Source organism: Orbicella franksi, chromosome 12 (genome assembly GCF_964199315.1).
Source record: "Orbicella franksi chromosome 12, jaOrbFran1.1, whole genome shotgun sequence".
In the NCBI taxonomy this organism is placed as follows: Eukaryota; Metazoa; Cnidaria; class Anthozoa; order Scleractinia; family Merulinidae; genus Orbicella; species Orbicella franksi.
Window position 1 is genome coordinate 13,982,539 of NC_138156.1, and position 18,549 is coordinate 14,001,087.

At 41.3% G+C, this 18,549-nt stretch overlaps 1 protein-coding gene across 9 annotated transcripts in view; it reads left to right on the forward strand.

Annotated features, from left to right (window-relative positions):
- LOC145464430 (uncharacterized) overlaps window positions 1–14,609 on the forward strand; it is a 28,704-nt gene extending 14,095 nt beyond the window's left edge. For 6 of the 9 annotated variants that reach the window (XM_081448319.1, XM_081448318.1, XM_081448320.1 and 3 more), the window contains 4 exons: window positions 167–333; window positions 5,326–10,881; window positions 11,290–12,147; window positions 13,221–14,609. In XM_081448319.1, coding sequence (XP_081304445.1) covers window positions 232–333; window positions 5,326–10,881; window positions 11,290–12,147; window positions 13,221–13,274 — 6,570 coding nt within the window. In that variant the 5' untranslated portion in view covers window positions 167–231 and the 3' untranslated portion in view covers window positions 13,275–14,609. The other 3 variants (XM_081448326.1, XM_081448327.1, XM_081448325.1) reach the window with 3 other exon arrangements.
- The last annotated feature ends 3,940 nt before the right edge of the window (window positions 14,610–18,549 follow it).

Sequence of the window (18,549 nt, forward strand, 5' to 3'; positions counted from 1 at the left end):
GTATATAAACGTAGTGAAAATAATTAGGTTGCCAAGAGTTTTTAGCCGGAATCAACTGAAACGGTTGCTGACACCAATAGATTAGATGGAAGCCTGAAACCAAATTACACCTTTGCTAATTGCAGCTCCAATTCAATTTAAGTGAATTCCATGTTTTTATTTTCAGGCTATCATCAAGAGTGTCATCATCCCGCTATTCCCGCCGAGGCCCTAGAGTTTGATGCGCCGTGGATGTGTGTTTACTGTTCTATCGGCGCGTTTTGTCCGTATCTGGAGAATCCATTCGAAAGTAAACCCACGAGAAAAGGAGTCAGAAAGACAAGAATTCACACGGTAAAACTAACTTGCTTCTTGTGATGAGTTCATGTAATGCTGTCTGTTAAAATGGTCGCTTCAGTAATTTCGGTTGATTTGCCGGCGCTGTGGGACTTGTTTGGTTAGGGAAGACTTTTCTTGCGGCCGGATATTAAATGTTGTCCTGAATAAAATCATTTCTTTTTGAGAGTGAAAAAAATAAACAACGCTTTTCTCCCTACCGAAAGATACAAAACTTTATGGTAGTTCTTAATTTCGATTACTTTTAAGAGGTAGCTATAGACGTTTCGGCAGTAAGGGTATTTTCCACTCGGTTGTAATTATTTCCCGAGTTTAATTTCCTGGTGATTCGAGGGACATAACATATTGTTTGATGAAGGTAACATTAAGCTGTTGGCCGGCCGACTCGAATGGCTTGGCTAGTGCTTTAGTGACGATTTTGTTCAAGGACAATACAGAAACCTTCGTTTATTTTCGCTGACAACGACGCACACAAAAGGATGGCTGATTAGAAGAAGCTTAAATTGTGCTATAGAAGGCATAATGTCGACTTATTCCTAGGCTTGATAATGACTTGCAATTAACCTAAGATCGCTATGAACAGAACGGCACATGCACTCACATACCAACCGATCTGCCACTTACAAGGATGCTTGTTTCAATCGGCCCTTGCAGTCGCAGGGATAGTTTGGTTGTTCTTCTGAATTAATAAGTTTTCAGAGATCATTCTGAATGCACAGTTCGTATTTTGTCTGCTTATGTCAAGTGAGTATCGCCAAGAACAGCTGCATGTCTCACCATGGCAAAACATGTCATTCAAATAGCTTTCTAGCAAACTGCTTACATGAAGTACACGCTCAAGTCTGAGGAACCGTGGGCGCTTTTTCCGGAATTTCGAAACGGAGCAAACTGATGTTCGGAAATTTCCTGGTTAAGGTTCTAGAAAATCAGAACGATTGAATGTGTCAAATATGAACCACTTTACTGTTAATTCCGGAAAATCCCTGGAGGAATTTGTTGAAACATTTATGCCAGTGTATAACTTACGAGGTCGTTCTATTTTTCTGAATATTTCGGAGGCATTCTCCAGTCCGGTACAAGTGACCAGAAAATGTTGCCCCGTTCGCTACTAGTGATGCACGAAAATTCAAAACGGAATTTATGATCGAATGGAAACCGCCTTGAATTCTGTAACATTGATTCAGTGTAATTTGGGTGTTTGGAGACATCAGTTTACCGATGTCTGTCAGCTTCATGCTTTATAACCTTGCCACACTACCTTTAACAAATTTAACACAAATCTTCAGATCTTACTAGTTTTCATTCATTTGTTTTGCTCTCGGTAGTAAAACTGTTTAGTGTTGGTCAGGACGATTCAGCCACCCTTGCAGATCAGCCAGTGTTTTCTCATGACCTGCATGGCTGTCTATTTTGATATTTGCAGGAGAAATTATTCTTTGATCAGTTTAAGGACTGAAAAGGCTTTTGTTTTTCCTTATATGTCATGCAAAATGGCATCTTTGGTTGACTTTTGGTCAATATTTGTAGTCGATGATCATATTTGTATCAGTTTGCTTTCAATGGTTTCGTATTTTTCGATTTACTTCAAACACTCGGCCTGGGGAATGTCGCGTTCATATGACTGACATCCTTGACTTTCAATACAAGGACTTGGCCTCGTTGAATCCTGACAAATTTTGATGCTCTGATATCTTGGCGCTGAGCAGCAGCAGTCATTTCCCAACTTCTACTCCATTGACTTCGGTGTCAACCAATAGAAAACTACAACAACAAAGGAAATCGCTTTAGCTGTTCAACAATAGTAAACATCATTTACAGTTATACATCTGTCTTTATATGCAAAATCACATTTTCAGTCAAAGATTTATTTTCATTGATATTGATTCACGCAAGTCCAGTACGAAGACAATTCAAACAATATTTGGTTGATATATTTGTTGTTAGTTACGAGAAGATACAATGAAGTCATGTTGAGTTAGTAACATTCTTTTCGCTGATCTATATTTTGTCGCCAAGCAAGTGTGGACAGAAAGTCTATATTGTTGTTTTGTATTAATCATATTTTTTTTAAGTAAAGACTCGGACAAAAATCGTAACAATTTTATCAAGTGGTGTTCTATTTTTTGTAAAGAGAAGCAAAGGTCGAAATCATGTGATATATTTTAGCAGGCACTCGTTCGTCAGGTAATGGCTGTGACAGCTACGATGACCGCAAAAAATGATAGTTTTAAGAGAATAATTTAGACATCTCTGCGTAAACAGGGTTCATTATTTCGAAGCTTCTTTGCAAACCTATGTATGAGTAAGCATCCTGTTACAAAGACTAATTGATCATGAACTAGATGTTAGCAAACTGTAACATTCGCTAGAATTAAGTTGTTGTTGACGCCATTTGCGTTTCACAGACCCTCTGAATAGTTTCTAGTCGTCTTCCTCCATGATAGAGGTAGCAGTCCAGAATACTTTTACAACCTTTACAAGTATCTTATACAATTAGAAGCTTTTAGCTTTCTTCCTTTTGTTTTTTTAATTAGTCTGAATTAAGTTTGTATTTATTTTTTTCATTTCTATTTATTTATTTACGTACGATATTTGTTTGTTTGTTTGTTTGTTGGTCTTCCCGCTATCAAAATGTTGAGATGTTAATGATTTTTCAGAGAACTATTATGTGTGGTATGATGCATGTGACAAGACCACACGGGACCCACTCGGGACCTGCACGAGACCCGCGCTGAGCACGCAGGTTGCGGTGCCCATATTGATTTGTTATGAGGTAACAAGAGGCTGAGCTGTCGAGGTTAATTTCAGTTCACAGGGATTAGATCTGATATGAACATTAGGGGCAGTCTACAGAGTTAATCCTAAGTGTATTTCCGCGAAAAAATGTGGAACAAATGGCCCGCCACTAGATAAGCTTTAAACAACTGTCAGGCCGATCACGAAACACGGAGACGTCAGAAACACGGTAAAGCAAAGACATTTGAACAATATGGAGTAAAGGATCTTCATGAGAACAATACTGGCAGACTCACAGCATGTCAAAAGTATGTCTGAGAACGTTAAAAAGTCAACTATCGACCAACAATACGTTATTACACCCTAACAGTATAGGTAATGAAGATTACTTGTATTGTATAAGTATTGTTACTGGTTAATTGTTGGGCTTCAGATTCGTTATTTACTTGATTTCCTATAGTAACAAGTAATGCAGAATCAAAAGAAAATCAAGTGTTATCATGCGTGCATTAGCGCGCAAAAATATTAGGCTCAGGAAGTTCGACAAGAGGTATGTAAAAATAGCACGAGCGATCAAAGTGTGGTATAAAACTTGATATCGCCTGTTATCTTACTACAAAGCAGGGTTTCGGAATTTGAACTTTTTTCACTCTAGTTTTGTTTTGTTTCCCAGCGATCAATTACGTCGTTTACCGGTGGATTGAATTGCTACCACTGAGTACTCAGTTCCTTGTACATTATTTTCCGCATCTTCGTACAGTCACCAGGAGTACCGAAATAACTTCTTGTCAACGGGTTAAGGTTAAGAAATCACTCAGCATGCAGCTGTTTTTTATTTTATTTATAACTAAGAATGGAATATCGGTTTAGGAGGCCCATACGTCCCGGAATAGGCCCAATATTGTATATTGTCGGCGCCGATTTTCTGCTTGGTGGAGGTCTATTTTAAGAACTGATACACAAGTTGACCTTGTACGTGATGTACTTGGCTTTTTCCCTGGGAGTGGCTTCAACTTTCATGGAATCAGTTAGAAATTGTTAAACTGCTGTAAACCACGTTCAGCTCAAGTCACGTTCCTTTCGGCCCTAAGAACAATAGATATGAAAATAATAAATAACGTCTCAAGCACAAAAAGATAATTTGATGCTATTGTCTCGGCTTGTGCTGTTGTGTTCATTTCTGCATGAGCTGGTCACGGGTAAACTTTTGATTTCTTGCGTAATTCAATGACAGTATTTTTCAAAAAAGTTTCACGACACGCGGGAACTGTTTGCTGAAAGGTTTGACCTCTCGAGAGTGTTCCTTCTGAGCTGCTAACACGTTTCGAATTTCCTGTTCTGATCTTGTTATATGAAAGTCCAATGGAAACAGTCACGGGAATATAATACGCATTTAGATGAATAGTGAGTGAATATGACTCGACATACCAGCCATTCAGCCGGATGTTTTATTTACCTCTCATCATATGTGCGGGCCAATATCAAGCTTAACACGCTGCCGAATAGTGTGGTATTGTTGGTAAATAATTGAAGTGGGTGATATCTGCTTACTTATTTGTTCTCGGCCAGTATTGCTGTACTAAGTGATAGCAATATTGCGTGTTTCATCGAGCGTAAATAAACGCGGAGACGACAACGTGCGAGCCGTTTACGGCAAACTCGTGTCAGTAAAATGTTTGATCAGATGGAACTCAAGTTTTTGCGGGGCTAATTGCTACAGCGTTCCTTGCATCTCTAGAGCTACTAAGTTTGAGGTAATGTTAGTGTTGTCTTTTCAGTGTGCGAAGCTCTGATTCAACATTTCATATGGAGGTGCCGGTAGCTAGATATCAGACAAAATACTGATAATACGGGTTTCAAGTGGCTCTTAAATGTGATATTGATTGAGGAACAAGCAGATATTGAAAGCTGTCATTACTGATAGAGCTACAGTAGTGAGTTAAATAGTTTTGTTTCCATAATAATTCATCTAAAAATCAGTCTTTTGTGTCGCTTGCGTTAGTACAATGTAGAAGCCTGATTAGATCCTGTAAATTACTCAGTTTGCGACCTCTGTGTTAGTACGAAACTGACTCCACAGTAGTAAAATGCTGTTCGTGCGTAACTCCTTTTATCACAACATGCTAAGCCAGGTGTAGCTACCTATTTTACAGATTGTGCTTAGTGATTTCTGTGCTGAAGTGACTCAGCAGTTACTATGCGTAACAGGTAAATATTTCCTTTTTAATGTCTTTCTTTTTCAATTCTTTTCAGCTCAAGTCAGGGGAACCTTGCGTGAGTTCAGGAAATTCGACGGAAGACGAGAAAGATCTACCAAGAGACAGTAGTATTAAGACTGAACACGAGGTTTCCTCGCGCGGCGATATGTCAAGCTATTACTTTTCCTCGCACTTGCATCCACGTGATGGAGCTAAACCACGAGGAAGGCCCACGTTCAGCCACAGGTCCAAGTCAAGTGGAGATAAACGTGGTCGAGGGACCAGCAGACCCGCGGCTCGCCCGGTTGTTCGGGAAAGGGATCCCTATCCTGATCGAAACTCAGAATTTGACCCCAGTCAGCAGCGCAAAAACTCACACCATTTTCAGAGACATAGTAGCGAGGTTTCACGCCATTCGGGGCGCTATGGCTCCCCTGTGCGGAACGCAAGACTCGTGGAAGATTCCGAGGGAAGAAAATTATCCCCGGCCAGTGACCCGGGAAGTAAAAGATACCAACAAATAGATGAGAATAAAACAGCTAAAGTTATTTCCCATCGGCGTGACGCGCCGCGGGAAAAACAGAGACTCACCCAGGATTTAGCACGACAAAAGAGATTACTCAGTGAAGATATTGCGCGCGCTGAACTCTTGCAACGCGAACAACTCACGAAGAAATTTGCCGATATCTTCGAAAACAAGAAAGACGGCCTTGGGACGGACAGGGCGGTTGTGGAAGTGGACGACGAGAAGGTTTGCAGTGAAAACTGTCACGAGCAGCTGTGTCACGACGGAGACAAAGAGTGTAGTCATTCTATGTATGAGCGATGTTACGGTGACCACTCCCCTGAGTACAATAATGAACATGCAAACCAGGAGAAGAAAGATATTGTTTGTAAACTTCCAGTCGAGCGGGAGTCGTTATTTGATAGATTTATGCGCAGAGGAACGGTACAGGAAATGAAAAACATCGAATTTGTAAATGAGAGTAAAATTGAAGTCAAAGGGATTCGGTACAAAAACAACTCAGGTACAAGCCCGTCTCAGTCTGAGGACGCCGTAACTGAAGGAGTGCAATGCAAAGCAGACAACGTCACCAATCGACCTGAATTTGAACCGTTAAAGTTTGAGAATGTTTCTGATGACGAGCTTACTTTTAGCGATGCCGATATAGAAAAGGCTGTTGTGGAAGATAGAAAAAGTTCGGACGACGAACTTAAAACAAATGGTGGAAGCCCAACTTATACAAAGACCTTTAGCTCCACCGAAAACGGACTGGATTCTGCGTCGGAAACAAAATGCAATGGATTAGAAGAAAATTGCGACTCGATAGATTCGCCATCGAAAACCGACTTGTTTTCCAAAGAAAGCTTGATGAACAATCTTGGGTACATGTCTTGTGAGTGCCCTAGTGAGGAAGGAAATTCGAACGGTGATGATAAAACTACCAAGAGTAGCTTTATGTGTGACAGCATGGATTATCTACAACCTAATGACCCAGATCACAGCAGTATCAAAAACTCGAAAATTGCGCGCTTGATGGACGAGCCCGACATGCAGTGCGAGCATTCTAGTAAACATGGCAATGATTGTGAGCCACAGAAAACTAATGAAGTTTCTTCGTGTGGTGTTGTAGATGAAATAAACAATGGAAATGACATTGAAAACGAGAACTCAGATTTGTGGAACCATCGTCCCTACGGTCTTGAAGTCAATGACAGACAGTCGACAGACCCTAGCAAAAACGAATGTTCGGAAAAGGAGACTAAAAAGCAAGCACCTTACAGAGTGGGAATCCTAGAAAGCAAAGCTGGAAAAGAAAATTTTGAAGTTAAGGACGTTCAAGGGAAAGGAACCTCACAGAACAATTTATTTAATGTCGAACAAAATTCAGAAAATATCGCTAACGAATCGGAACTTTCAAACATCGAAGGTATGTCGGATGCTGGTGAACTCAGTGAACCCGAGGGTGGAGCACCAGTGCCCCGCGGCAAAATTAAGAAAAAGAAGCGCAAAAAACCGAAAGGCCACAAGAACATTCATAAACCAGTTTTGAATAACCCACGCCGGAAATCCAAGGCAAACAAAGCTCGTCCAGCTGTTAAAGATGCTAATTCAAGTAAAGCAATCAAGCAGCTTGATTCTGAAAGCGACGATGACACACTACGTAGCAAGAGTAAAAACGTATGTGAAGCACCACAGCAGGCGGCGGCAGTGGAAGGCAAGGGGCTCTTGGAACTTATTGACACTCCAAATGCGTGTAATGAGTTAATGACTTCAAGAGGTTCTCCTAGTCACGGGTCAGAAGATAAGGATATAGATAACAATACTCTTAGAGAGACCGATTCAACTACTATCCAAGAAAGTGGTCAGATTGAAAACGATGACGGGAACGTAAAAAGCGGTGAACGACGATCGCTTTCTCCGAACGAAGAATGCTATCGCGCAGAGAATACTATTGAGGAGGTTGTTGCCATGGGGACTGTTGGCTCAGACAACTATGATAGCGCGCAGGAATTGAACGCAGACTCACAAAGAAGCGCAATGGAGGAAGATGGAAAAAGGGAACAAGCCAGGAAAGAAAAACGAATCGGAAAAACGAAACGAAAGAGCGACGAAAAGGAAAGAGATAGAGAAAGATCCACACCGCCTCATCTTATCAGCCAAAACCGTTACGCGCGAGATCTGCCGAGACACAACTGGCTTGTGGAGCGGCTACTGCAGCAGAAAAAACTGTGCGCCGAGGACACCCTGCAGCATGCAAAAGATACAAACGACGAGCAAGACAGGGAAGATAACCAAGCTGGCAAAGAAGACGAGCTTTCTCACTCAGGAGAAAAAGAGAACGAGACTGATAAAGAAAACACAAGAACGTCACCTGATGATTTTGCCGAGCAACCTGAAGTCGGTGGCACGTTTTCTCCGAAACAGCAGAGTGATCACGAAGATCCAGCAAGTTCTCCAAGGGATGGCTTTCAAAATGAACTTCATAAGAGTTTTTTACGAAGAAGTTTTCCACCTAATGTACCTAAAACATTACCTCGATTAAAGCCTTCCTCGCCTGACGCCAGTGGTGGAAATGACAGTGGTTTTAAGTCGATCGAAAGTAAACCTCCACCACCGCCTTTAAAACACGCTTTGCCATCAAAGGAAGCCTCTGGGTTAGAACCTTTACCTAAACTGAGAAAAATTGTGGATGACAAAGGAAGTACAGAAGAACCGCAAGAGAAAGAGTCATTTACGTCAGATAATCAACGGGGTAGCGAACCTGCTACAATTGAAACAGAACAACCGCGCAAAGTCATCAGTCCTATTGAGATTCTAGATGATGATGAAGAGAAAAAGAAACGTACCTTTGAAGACAAGGTAAACATTGGCGACGCTTCACAAGCAAGCCATGAACATTCTACCTCCAGATCTAATGATTCAAGCCTAAAAGAGGGACGGAAATCACCGGTAAAATCATTAAGCGGTTCTTCACCTGACAGAGTGACGTATTTCTCCTCAGCAAAGAAGCCTTTCGGTACGGTGAATCCTACGATTCCAGGGAGTATGAAGGATAAATTTGGTCGACCTATGCACATCCCACCCCATCGCGCCGCCATTTTGATTCCAGTCGTACCAATGCATGATGGGAATGGTATGCCCATTTCACCTGGCCTCGGTCCTACATCTCCGCATTTGAAAGGCTATTCTCCCAGAACATTTACTCCGCATCTTCTTACACACAGTGCAGCAGTACCTGGGCCGGGTATGTTTGGAAATCCCTTGTCCCAAGCAGGGCGATATCCTGCAACCAACTGTGGACATCATGTGCCCGGCAACATGAAGTCTGGGATACCATGCAAGCGGGACGTGAACTGTCCTTTTCACGGCAACAAGCCGAGAGGTATTCACTCCGGAATTCTCGATATTCCAAGCCATCATGGTCCGATGCATCCCTTTGGACCTCACAGTCATGATCATTTATCTGCAGTTATGTCACGTGAACGTCGAGAGTGCGATAAAGGCCAATGCCGGCAACCAGACTGTCAAGCATACCAACCAGATAAGCAATCACCACCCAGTAGAGACACTCTGGGGGACAAATCGGTCCTGCAAACACCGAAAGTGGTGAAGCCTATCGCACATGTCCCAGGAAAGCGACCTCCATTGATGCTGTCTCATCTTCAGCAAATTGGAAAGCATTCCCCTTCTACTCTGAGAGAACTGGAAGCTTTGCACGAGGAAAAAGCTCGGCGCTTTGGAGGTGATCTTATGCGTTCTCCTCATCAACTCCAGAAGTCTCCTGAAAGGTCCCCCAGGGAACTTGTCGTACCTAACATACCCCCATTGTATGAGCGGAGACCCCTTCATCAGCCACTTACCTTGTCTGATCTCAACCGCAGAAGAGAGGAAGAAATGTTGAGGGTGAAGGTGGATGAAGGGTTAAAATCCAAGACACTCCCTGGGGAATTAATGCTCTCCGGTCTTCCTTCACCTTCACGTGGACCGGCTAAGTTGACAACACCACCGCATTCAAAAGATCCGAGTTTGATCTGTCCTGGACGAGGATCCAGCTCGGCCACTTCACCTGTAGAGAAGAGGGACCAGACAATTTCATTACGACGCCTTGTAGAGGAGAGGGAACCCAGCTCTATCATGAGTGAGTTTCTCAAACCTGGACCCCCACGCCTTCGATCGTTAGATGAAGCAGATATAAGACTGCCATCTGAGCGGCTGAGGCGTGAAGAGCTGAGCAGAGGACCTAGCTCGTCCCTTGTAAGGATGCAGTCAGCCAAAGATGCGGTCACACACTCTGGAAAGTTATCGGATGGCAAAGAAGGGCTGGGTCCTCGAGGGATAGAGCTTTTAGGAAAAGCTGGCCGTCTAGAAAGAGACCGAAATACGGAGTCATTACACGGAAATTCTAATATCGTCAACCCAGGTCTTCGACTGCTTGATGATAGAACGAGACAAAATGGGAACAGGGAGGGACAACGCTCCAGAGAACACCTCAGCCCCGAAACGGAACAAATGCTTCGCTTGGAGCTGTCAGGAGAGCACAAGGCGAGAAGCAGGAGTTTGGAGAAAGACACAAGAATGGAACTTAGAGACAAAGAGCGCCCCGAAGATCGCTTACTGGTACGTGCTGAGGACGATAACGGTAGGTCAAGAATGCCATTTGAGCTTTCACCACCTCTCCGTCACAAAGTGTATCCAGACAGATCATTCCTGGCCAGCGCGAGTATTCCAGGTAGGATAGATCCCCGGATGGCCACTTTGCACGAGTTGGAGATGCACAGGCGCGGAGAAGTAATTCGAGCGTCGGAGCCTTCACACCGTGAGCTACTAAGTAGAATGGCTTCATCCTTGCCTGTCACCAAGGGTGGCTCAACCATGGTAAAATCCATCTTTGTGCGACCAGATGGTTCGTTAGAACGGAGAGGCCCTGACTCCGCTCGACTGCCCTCCGAAGTTCATGTTTATTCCCCACCGACTTCCCTTGCCTCTCGAGAGTATGGGCTGATCATGAATTCACGGCAGGCCATGGAGCGACTGGCTGCCGCAGCAGGAAAACCAGAAAGTCACTTAGCAGATGTTGGAAAGGACTTACCGCCCCATATCAAACAGGTTAGTTCACGGAGGAGTAGAAAATGAAACAATTTGCCCCCTTCCTAACTGTTCATAAACTTCTTCTGGTTTCACTGGGACGTTCTCCTATATTGACGAAAACTACTCCAAAATTCAGCTTGGATTTGAAGTGTTTTGTCACTCATGTCAGTCTGTTGCAGTTAAATTGCGTAATTGAAATTTTGCTGCAGCAGTGAGTAGACACCCGCAAAGAAACTCGTGCTATTAGAATTAAAGTTAATTCTTAATAAATAGTAGTAAAATCACTAAGGTCTTTAGAGCGGTTGAAGAATATGAGAAAATAGCAACTGTTCTCCTGTCGATTCACTATTATTTATTTCTCCAAGAGGATATTGAACGTTTGTTTACTATAGATTATTTACTATTTACTGTTTACTTCTCTAACAGGATATTGAACGTGAGCGAGAGCGAGAAAGACAACGATTGAGTCTAGAACAAATTGAAGCCAACAGAAGACTTCTTCACGCAGAACTTAAAGACAAAGTGAACCCACTGGTATTTAGCAAAGATCATCAACTCAGAATGGAACAAAAGCGAGATCACATGGACGCAATGAGAGCGCGAGACAAACGAATGGCTGACCGTGAGCGCCTACTTTTCATAGAGAGAGTTGCACAGGAAAGAAAGAGAAGATTTAGTGAAATTGACTCTCATAGCGGAATTCTCATGCGTCATTCTTCGCCTCCGCAGTACAGTCATGGCGCCGAACGTGAAGAGTATGAAAGAGTAAAAAGACTTAAACTCAGTGCGTCTTCGGTTTCCTCTTCTGCTTCAGGTCAACACTCTAAGCACTTGAGTCCCAGTGCACTCAGCTTGGAAAGGAAAGAGGCACACATATCGAGTCCCAAAGACCTTATAGTGAACTCAGCTTCTCAAGTAAGGGATAAACTAAACGAATCGACAGACACCAGAGTCAGTCGTCCGCGAGAAAACGAACTGGTTAGCAATACATCAAACAATGCGGCAATATTTGAACGAGATTCTCTATGGCATCGCAATCGCGAGCAACCGGTTCGCTCGCACGGAGTAATTGATCGGAAAAGAGCTGGAGTACATCCGGGAGCGGCACTACACGGGTTTGTGCAGCCTAAAGGAGGGCCACTCATACCCCAACGGGAGGAAAGTAAAGGCGGCGCTGGCAGAGCAGAAGACGACGGAGTGAACCGGTGCTCAGTGTGCAAGCGTGATGCCTCGTTTCTGTGTTCTGGCTGTCAGGCGGCCTGGTACTGCAGCTCCGAGTGTCAGGTGAGCATACAGAGGTTAAAGTAGAACATCGGACAAACTTGACTTAAATTATCTCTTATGATTATTACTATTATTATTATTATTATTATTATTATTATTATTATTATTATTGATATTTACAAATATTTATAGGAGCGGTTTTCATTTTAGTGTCGCATGAAATTAGCATTTGCCTTGGTTTTGCATTGCAAGGTCTTACTACGCTTAGCGATTGGTTGACTCACGCCACCTTCTCAACCAACCAGAAGTAAAACCAAAACCAATTGTGACTCACTCGTGCACGTATTCTAGCGCTTAGCACTGTCTATACGTATTCGCTTAAAGTTTCGATTGGTTTACTGGATTGTCTGCGTCCTTTCTGATTTGCCAGAGTGGCAACTTGGGTTCTCAGTTAAAAACTGAAGGGTTGCCATTTACGGAATCAAGAATGAGGAGCTTTATTTGGATTCTTATTATCTCTACAAAGTGTTAATCACTTGCGCACTCGTGTGAATAGACCCTTTGCACGATCCGGTCACATGGTACGGAATTAATTATGCTGGGACGCAAGTTACGTAGTGGGACTTCCAAAACAAAGGAATTCGTACCAGTCCAGCCCGACTTTCCTTTGTTTTGGAAGTCCCACTGCGTAACTTGCGTCCCAGCGTAATTAATTCCGTACCATGTTACCGGATCCTGCAAAGGGCCTATTCTTGTTGTTACGCTTCTCACTTTCCAAATTTGCTGTCCAACCAGCATTGAGCATAGTTAAAGGCATTTATCGGGTATTTTCGTATATTTTGTTAACAGAACTCTATTTGGATTCTTATTATCCCTACAAAGTGTTAATCACTTGTGCACTCGTGTGAATTCTTGTTGTTACGCTTCTCACTTTCCAAATTTGCTGTCCAACCAGCATTGAGCATAGTTAAAGGCATTTATCGGATATTTTCGTATATTTTGTTAACACTTATGGTATTAATACAGCGGGTGATACTGATTTTCCCAAAAGAAAGTATTCCAGATGTAGTTCTGTTGATGGAATGATGGCTCCGTATACCTGACTAATACAGGCGCTGGTTTCAATCTTGCAGCTGTCTGCTTGGGGAACACACAACAGAGAATGCAGCCAGAATAAGCGACAGTAAATGAAACTTCACTTCGCTGCACCTTCTCTCCAAGACTTCTCATTGGTGGTCAAGCACATTACTGAAAGAGACAGTTTGACTCACAGTCACACCAGTTTATTTAATTAAATTATTTAAAAGTAAGAAAATTCCTTTCTACAATGGTCGAAAGATTGGATAAACCGATGCTTAGTTCACTTTGGCCTAGCCGCTCATCAAGAATAGGACGAAACGTTTGAGAACTGGTGGAAATTGTGACAAAATGAGGCAAAGTTGACCCGAAATTTAGGTTTCCTTAGTACTTAGTACAATTCTAAGTTAGTATTATCAATACTCCCAGTGATAATTTGTTTTGTTGCACTGGTTTGCATAATTAACCCTAAATCAGGGCGTGAACTTCATTTCCATTAAGCGGGTTATTAGGCGTTTTAAAAGAGATATTCTTAGTGGCTCCTTACGAAGCACAAGCGATTTTGAACAAAGTGATTTTCGCGAGGTTTTCTGAACGAACTGTTCTATTCATTCATTCTCTCCGAAACCTTATAATGACTATAATGTCTATAGATTTTATGAAAGAGGAAAAATTTTTAAATTCTTTTCAATCCACCGGTGATGGTGATAAAGATGAAGTCAGAAATTTTACCGCGAGGAGAAACACGCCTCAATTTTTCCAGACGAGATGCGCGAAAAAAATCATATAAGCAGCGCGAATTCCTTAGATTTTTATAACAGAAAATTAATTAATAACCGGCACAGCATTTGACGCAGAGTAAAAGAAAAATTGATCTTTTTAAGAGAACTTTAGTTGCCAAACTGCAAGTTCACTAATAGTCATTACTAATGAGCCATACATGAGACTGTAGGCCCACAATGCATTACTAGGAAGGCTTTCAGTTTTCTCTTTCTTGCCTTCTTGAATTAATGTAAGTAAGTCGTTAAACGAATTTCGAAACATTAATTTATGTCAACACTTATATTTATGTAAACCTTAAATTATGTTGGATTGTAAGTGTAAAGTTTTTAGCAAAATGTATTTATTTCTGGACACAAATTTGTGCCTGTGGCGGATATGATGTACAAAGAAAAAGGATCAACGCCATTTTAACAAATAAATCCTTTGCATTTTAAAGCCTGGGGTTTGTCAAGATATTATTGGTTTCTGGTTGTGATATTTAATGAGACAAGGTCACACTATTTTGGGGGATTGTTGGACTTAAACTGGATTTGTGTTGGCAAGGGGAACATGTCATATCTGTCATATCTGATCTCTGTTGTCCGACCTTGCCTTAGACTACGAGTAGTTCGTCTTTCGCTCAGTCCATCGTGCGAGACGCCAGAGAAAACCGCGAGGAAACAATGGCCATTTTTGTTTCATGTGTTTTCCTTTCGTAAGTATGTAGTTTTTTGCCTATCGGCTTTTGCTCACACGCAGGTGAAAGCTGGTAAAGATATTTATGAGTGAGGTGATGTATCAGTCACAACAGCGCGGTCGACGAGGTCAAAGAATTAATACAAGAAACCCGGGAAGACAAAGCCGGAAGGCGATCGACAAAACAATGACCCCTAGTCCATGGACTACCCTAATGGACTACCCTAAAATATTCCATGCAGTTCGACCAGAGTGAAAATTTCTTCACAGATGGTATGCAAGTCAACCGACATGTTCGATGGAACAAATATTTTAGTGATCATGGATGAACAAATTAAGTCCAAGAGACTGTGCAGATCTACATGTACTTTTTGCGAGACAGATATGCTGTCCAATTGTGTCAAACATAAGATGGACGCATGATGGTTGGTGATGTAGAGTTTTTTTTTTTACTTCTAGAAAGGAGAGATTAAAACAAACTGAAGTCAAAACTTGAAATAATTATGGAGAAGAGAATGCTTGATACTTGTCAACATAAGTATGTTCTGTAATCATTGCAAAAATCTATTAGAAGAGACATATCTGCAATCCTTTTGAATATTACTGCATTGCTAGTGAGATTAGCACAAACAATTACCAAGATATATAGGAATAAAATACCGTGACTTTTGTTTGCAAGAGAAAAGACTATTGTTATTTTACTTGCAAACACTACAATATGTAGTACCCTTATTTATTGATTGCACCAAGCTGGGGCTTCTCCCTATAGTTGACTAAAGGTGCACTTTTTTCAGGCTGGAGGTATTATAAGGCTTAACAGGACAGGGATTTTAAAGATTAATAGACCAATTTTGATATATTAAAATTCAGCCTAAAACAATAGACCTCACGACAAGGCTCTGGGGAATAACTACAGAGTTTGTGGGCTTTATTCCCCAGAGCCTCGTGTTGAGGTGTATTGTTTCAGGCTGAATTTTAATATATCGAAATTGGTCTATTGATTATTTGTCCAAGAAATAAGATGTAGTGGGGCCACATTAGATTTGTGAAAGAGTTTCAAGCTAGAAGCGATATGTATAAGGAAGAGAAGCCTTTCCTGTCAAAAACACTATGTAAAGTGGATAGGGTTTTCACCTTGGGGCAGAGCCTCCTTGTATAAAAGTTTGTTACTTCCTTCCCCTTCCCCGTGGACATAGTTATATAGTAACAAAAAACTTATAAATTGTAAATAAAAAAATCCCCTTTCCTTGGGGTTCAAGATTGATACAAAACTGTCTGAAATGATTCTTATAATATTGAAGGAAATACTTTTCTTTCCATAGATTTTCCATTTAAAAGCAAGCTAAAATCAAATTGTTTATGTTTGACATAGCTAAAAGTCTAGAAGCTTTTGCCAATATCCATATCCCACTTAAGTGAAATTGGGCAAAATACTCTTGGCAGTCTTAACATTCTCAAGTCAATTGTGTAAAATAAACGTGAAAATCATGTATTATAATTTTTTATAATAATTGTGTTAAAGCTGTTTCATAATGTTTACTGAACAAGGACCATAACCTACTCACCTGAACTCAAAATGCACTGCTGCATCACTAATATTACACATATATTATAACCAACTTCAGTGACTAGGTGTCAGTTTTGGACTGACCTTATGAATATGGTGAGCTCTCATTTGATGATTTCATTTTGAAACAGACTGTTGTTATTCTTTGACTCTTCATCATGTACAAGTTAATATAATATCAATGTTCCAGTTCCAATCAAAATTAATTATTATCCATTTTAAAAGTTATAAGCAGTCTGTGTAAACAGCCTGTTTTTTATTTTTATATTTCGTTGCTATTTCGAGCAGTCTGGGTTCGAGCCCTGGCTGGGAACATTGTGTTCTTGGGCGAGACACTTAACTCTCACAGTACCTCTCTCTGATCCACTCAAGTGTATAAATAGGTACTGGTAAAATTTCGTGTTGGAGGGCAACCCTGCAATGGACTACTAAGCATTCCATCCAGGGGTTTATAGAAATATTCCTAGTCGCTTCATGCTACAGAAACCGGGATTATCGCTGGTGTGATGGGCCACTTGGCTCATATGCTGACTTTACTTCCACGTCTGAGTTGCCGCTTGCCTCTTTTTCAGAACGAGTGCCCGTGCAAAACATTTCACATAAAAATGACTTGATTTTCACGAGAATGAACGTACAGGTGACATACATTTTCAAAGGAATAATTTCGCACAAACACTCGTTCTGTTACAGAGGCAAAAGTCAACTTGGAATTGGCCTATTCATCCATGAGCTGGCTCAGGGAGCCTTTGATTTGTTTCCGATGCTTCTAAAATCACTCATCCAAGGCCATTGGAGGTCTTGCTAAAAAATAGCGTGATCTTCAGGCCCTACAGGTATTTCACTGCTCCTGGAATCCCTTGCTCTTTTGAGGCCCTGGAAAAGTTTCTTGGATTTTTTTTTCCTTACCTACCTTTGGAATTGTATAGTTATACTCCTTGAAAACTCACACGATGTTGCTGTAATAACCTTTGTCTGAAACAGCTAATAAATGAATAGCTAGCCAGCTAGCTCGATCGATCGATCGATAGATAGATAGATAGACAGACAGACAGACAGATAGATAGATAGATAGATAGATAGATAAGATAAGATAAGATATCGATCGATCTATCAGCAGCAAATAGATAGATCGATCTATCGATCTATCTATTTACTGCTGATAGATCGATCGATATCTTATCTTATCTTAGATAGATCGATCTATCGATCTATCTATTTACTGCTGGCAAGCTAGATTTTTCCACCCTAGAAGTTTGAACAGGTGACCAGCGTCTACGTCATAGTTTGAGTAGGTCAAAACACGGGCTGCTCTATTTTGTAGTTTTTGTACCTTATTCCGTAAAGTTATCCAACAGTTTTCCCAAACAATATTGCAATAGTCAAAGTGTGGCTGTATCAAAGCTTGGTATATTAGATGTAAGGTCACCTGAGGGACAAGGTGCCTTATTCATTTTATGGTTTTATGTTTTATGGCTTCGAGCAACTGACTGAAAAATATGTACTGGGGCTAGTTTCAAATTTTAACAAATCGATAAACTGAAACCACCACATGGAAAATCACGCTGAGATTGATCATTTGAGGTCGCAGCCCCTACGTTTCGGTGCCAAAACTATCCTGTGCTTACTTATGCATTGCCAATAACTGATTACGGATACCCTGGACACTGTTAGGATTACAAACCGACACCTGTTAGGATTACAAGCCAACGAACAACCTAATGGACATCTTGGGAAATTTGAGTAGGGGTATGCGCTTGGCTTGTTCTACGATGAGCACCCCCCGCTCCCACGTTTCAAAACGGTCCTCCGCCTCTGTCACTGCCTTGCCTACATTTTCTTCATAATTAATTTGAAGAAGTGAATTTTTCATTGACAATTTTAGCAACCAGATTAAGCGTTTTCGTTTAACTGTTGCTCAACTGATTGTGGCGTGTCAGGAACCTGATACGGGTACATTCAATCGACTATTTAATCGACTATTTCTAGGACGTAATCTAATGCCACATTGTCAATTGAGTCCGGTGTCTGAAATTAGTCAAATACAATTTATTTTAGTATCCGCGTCCGCTTAATAGAGCTGTCCGCTGAATATATAGGGTTCGTCATAAAGGGAGTTTCAGGACCAGGCTATTAAAGTATCCGCTTGATTTTTGTGAGATTATGCAATATTATTGCGTGATCATGATCTCATATAGTCATCGGTGCGCGTTGAAGATTTGAGGATTTTATGAAACCTGAGGATTTTATGAAACCTGAGAATTTCTCCCCCGATAAGAGTTAATAGTTAATGAAGATAGTGAAAACTCACCCGATGAGAGTTGATAGTTAATGAAGATAGTGAAACCTCGAGACGAAATCGG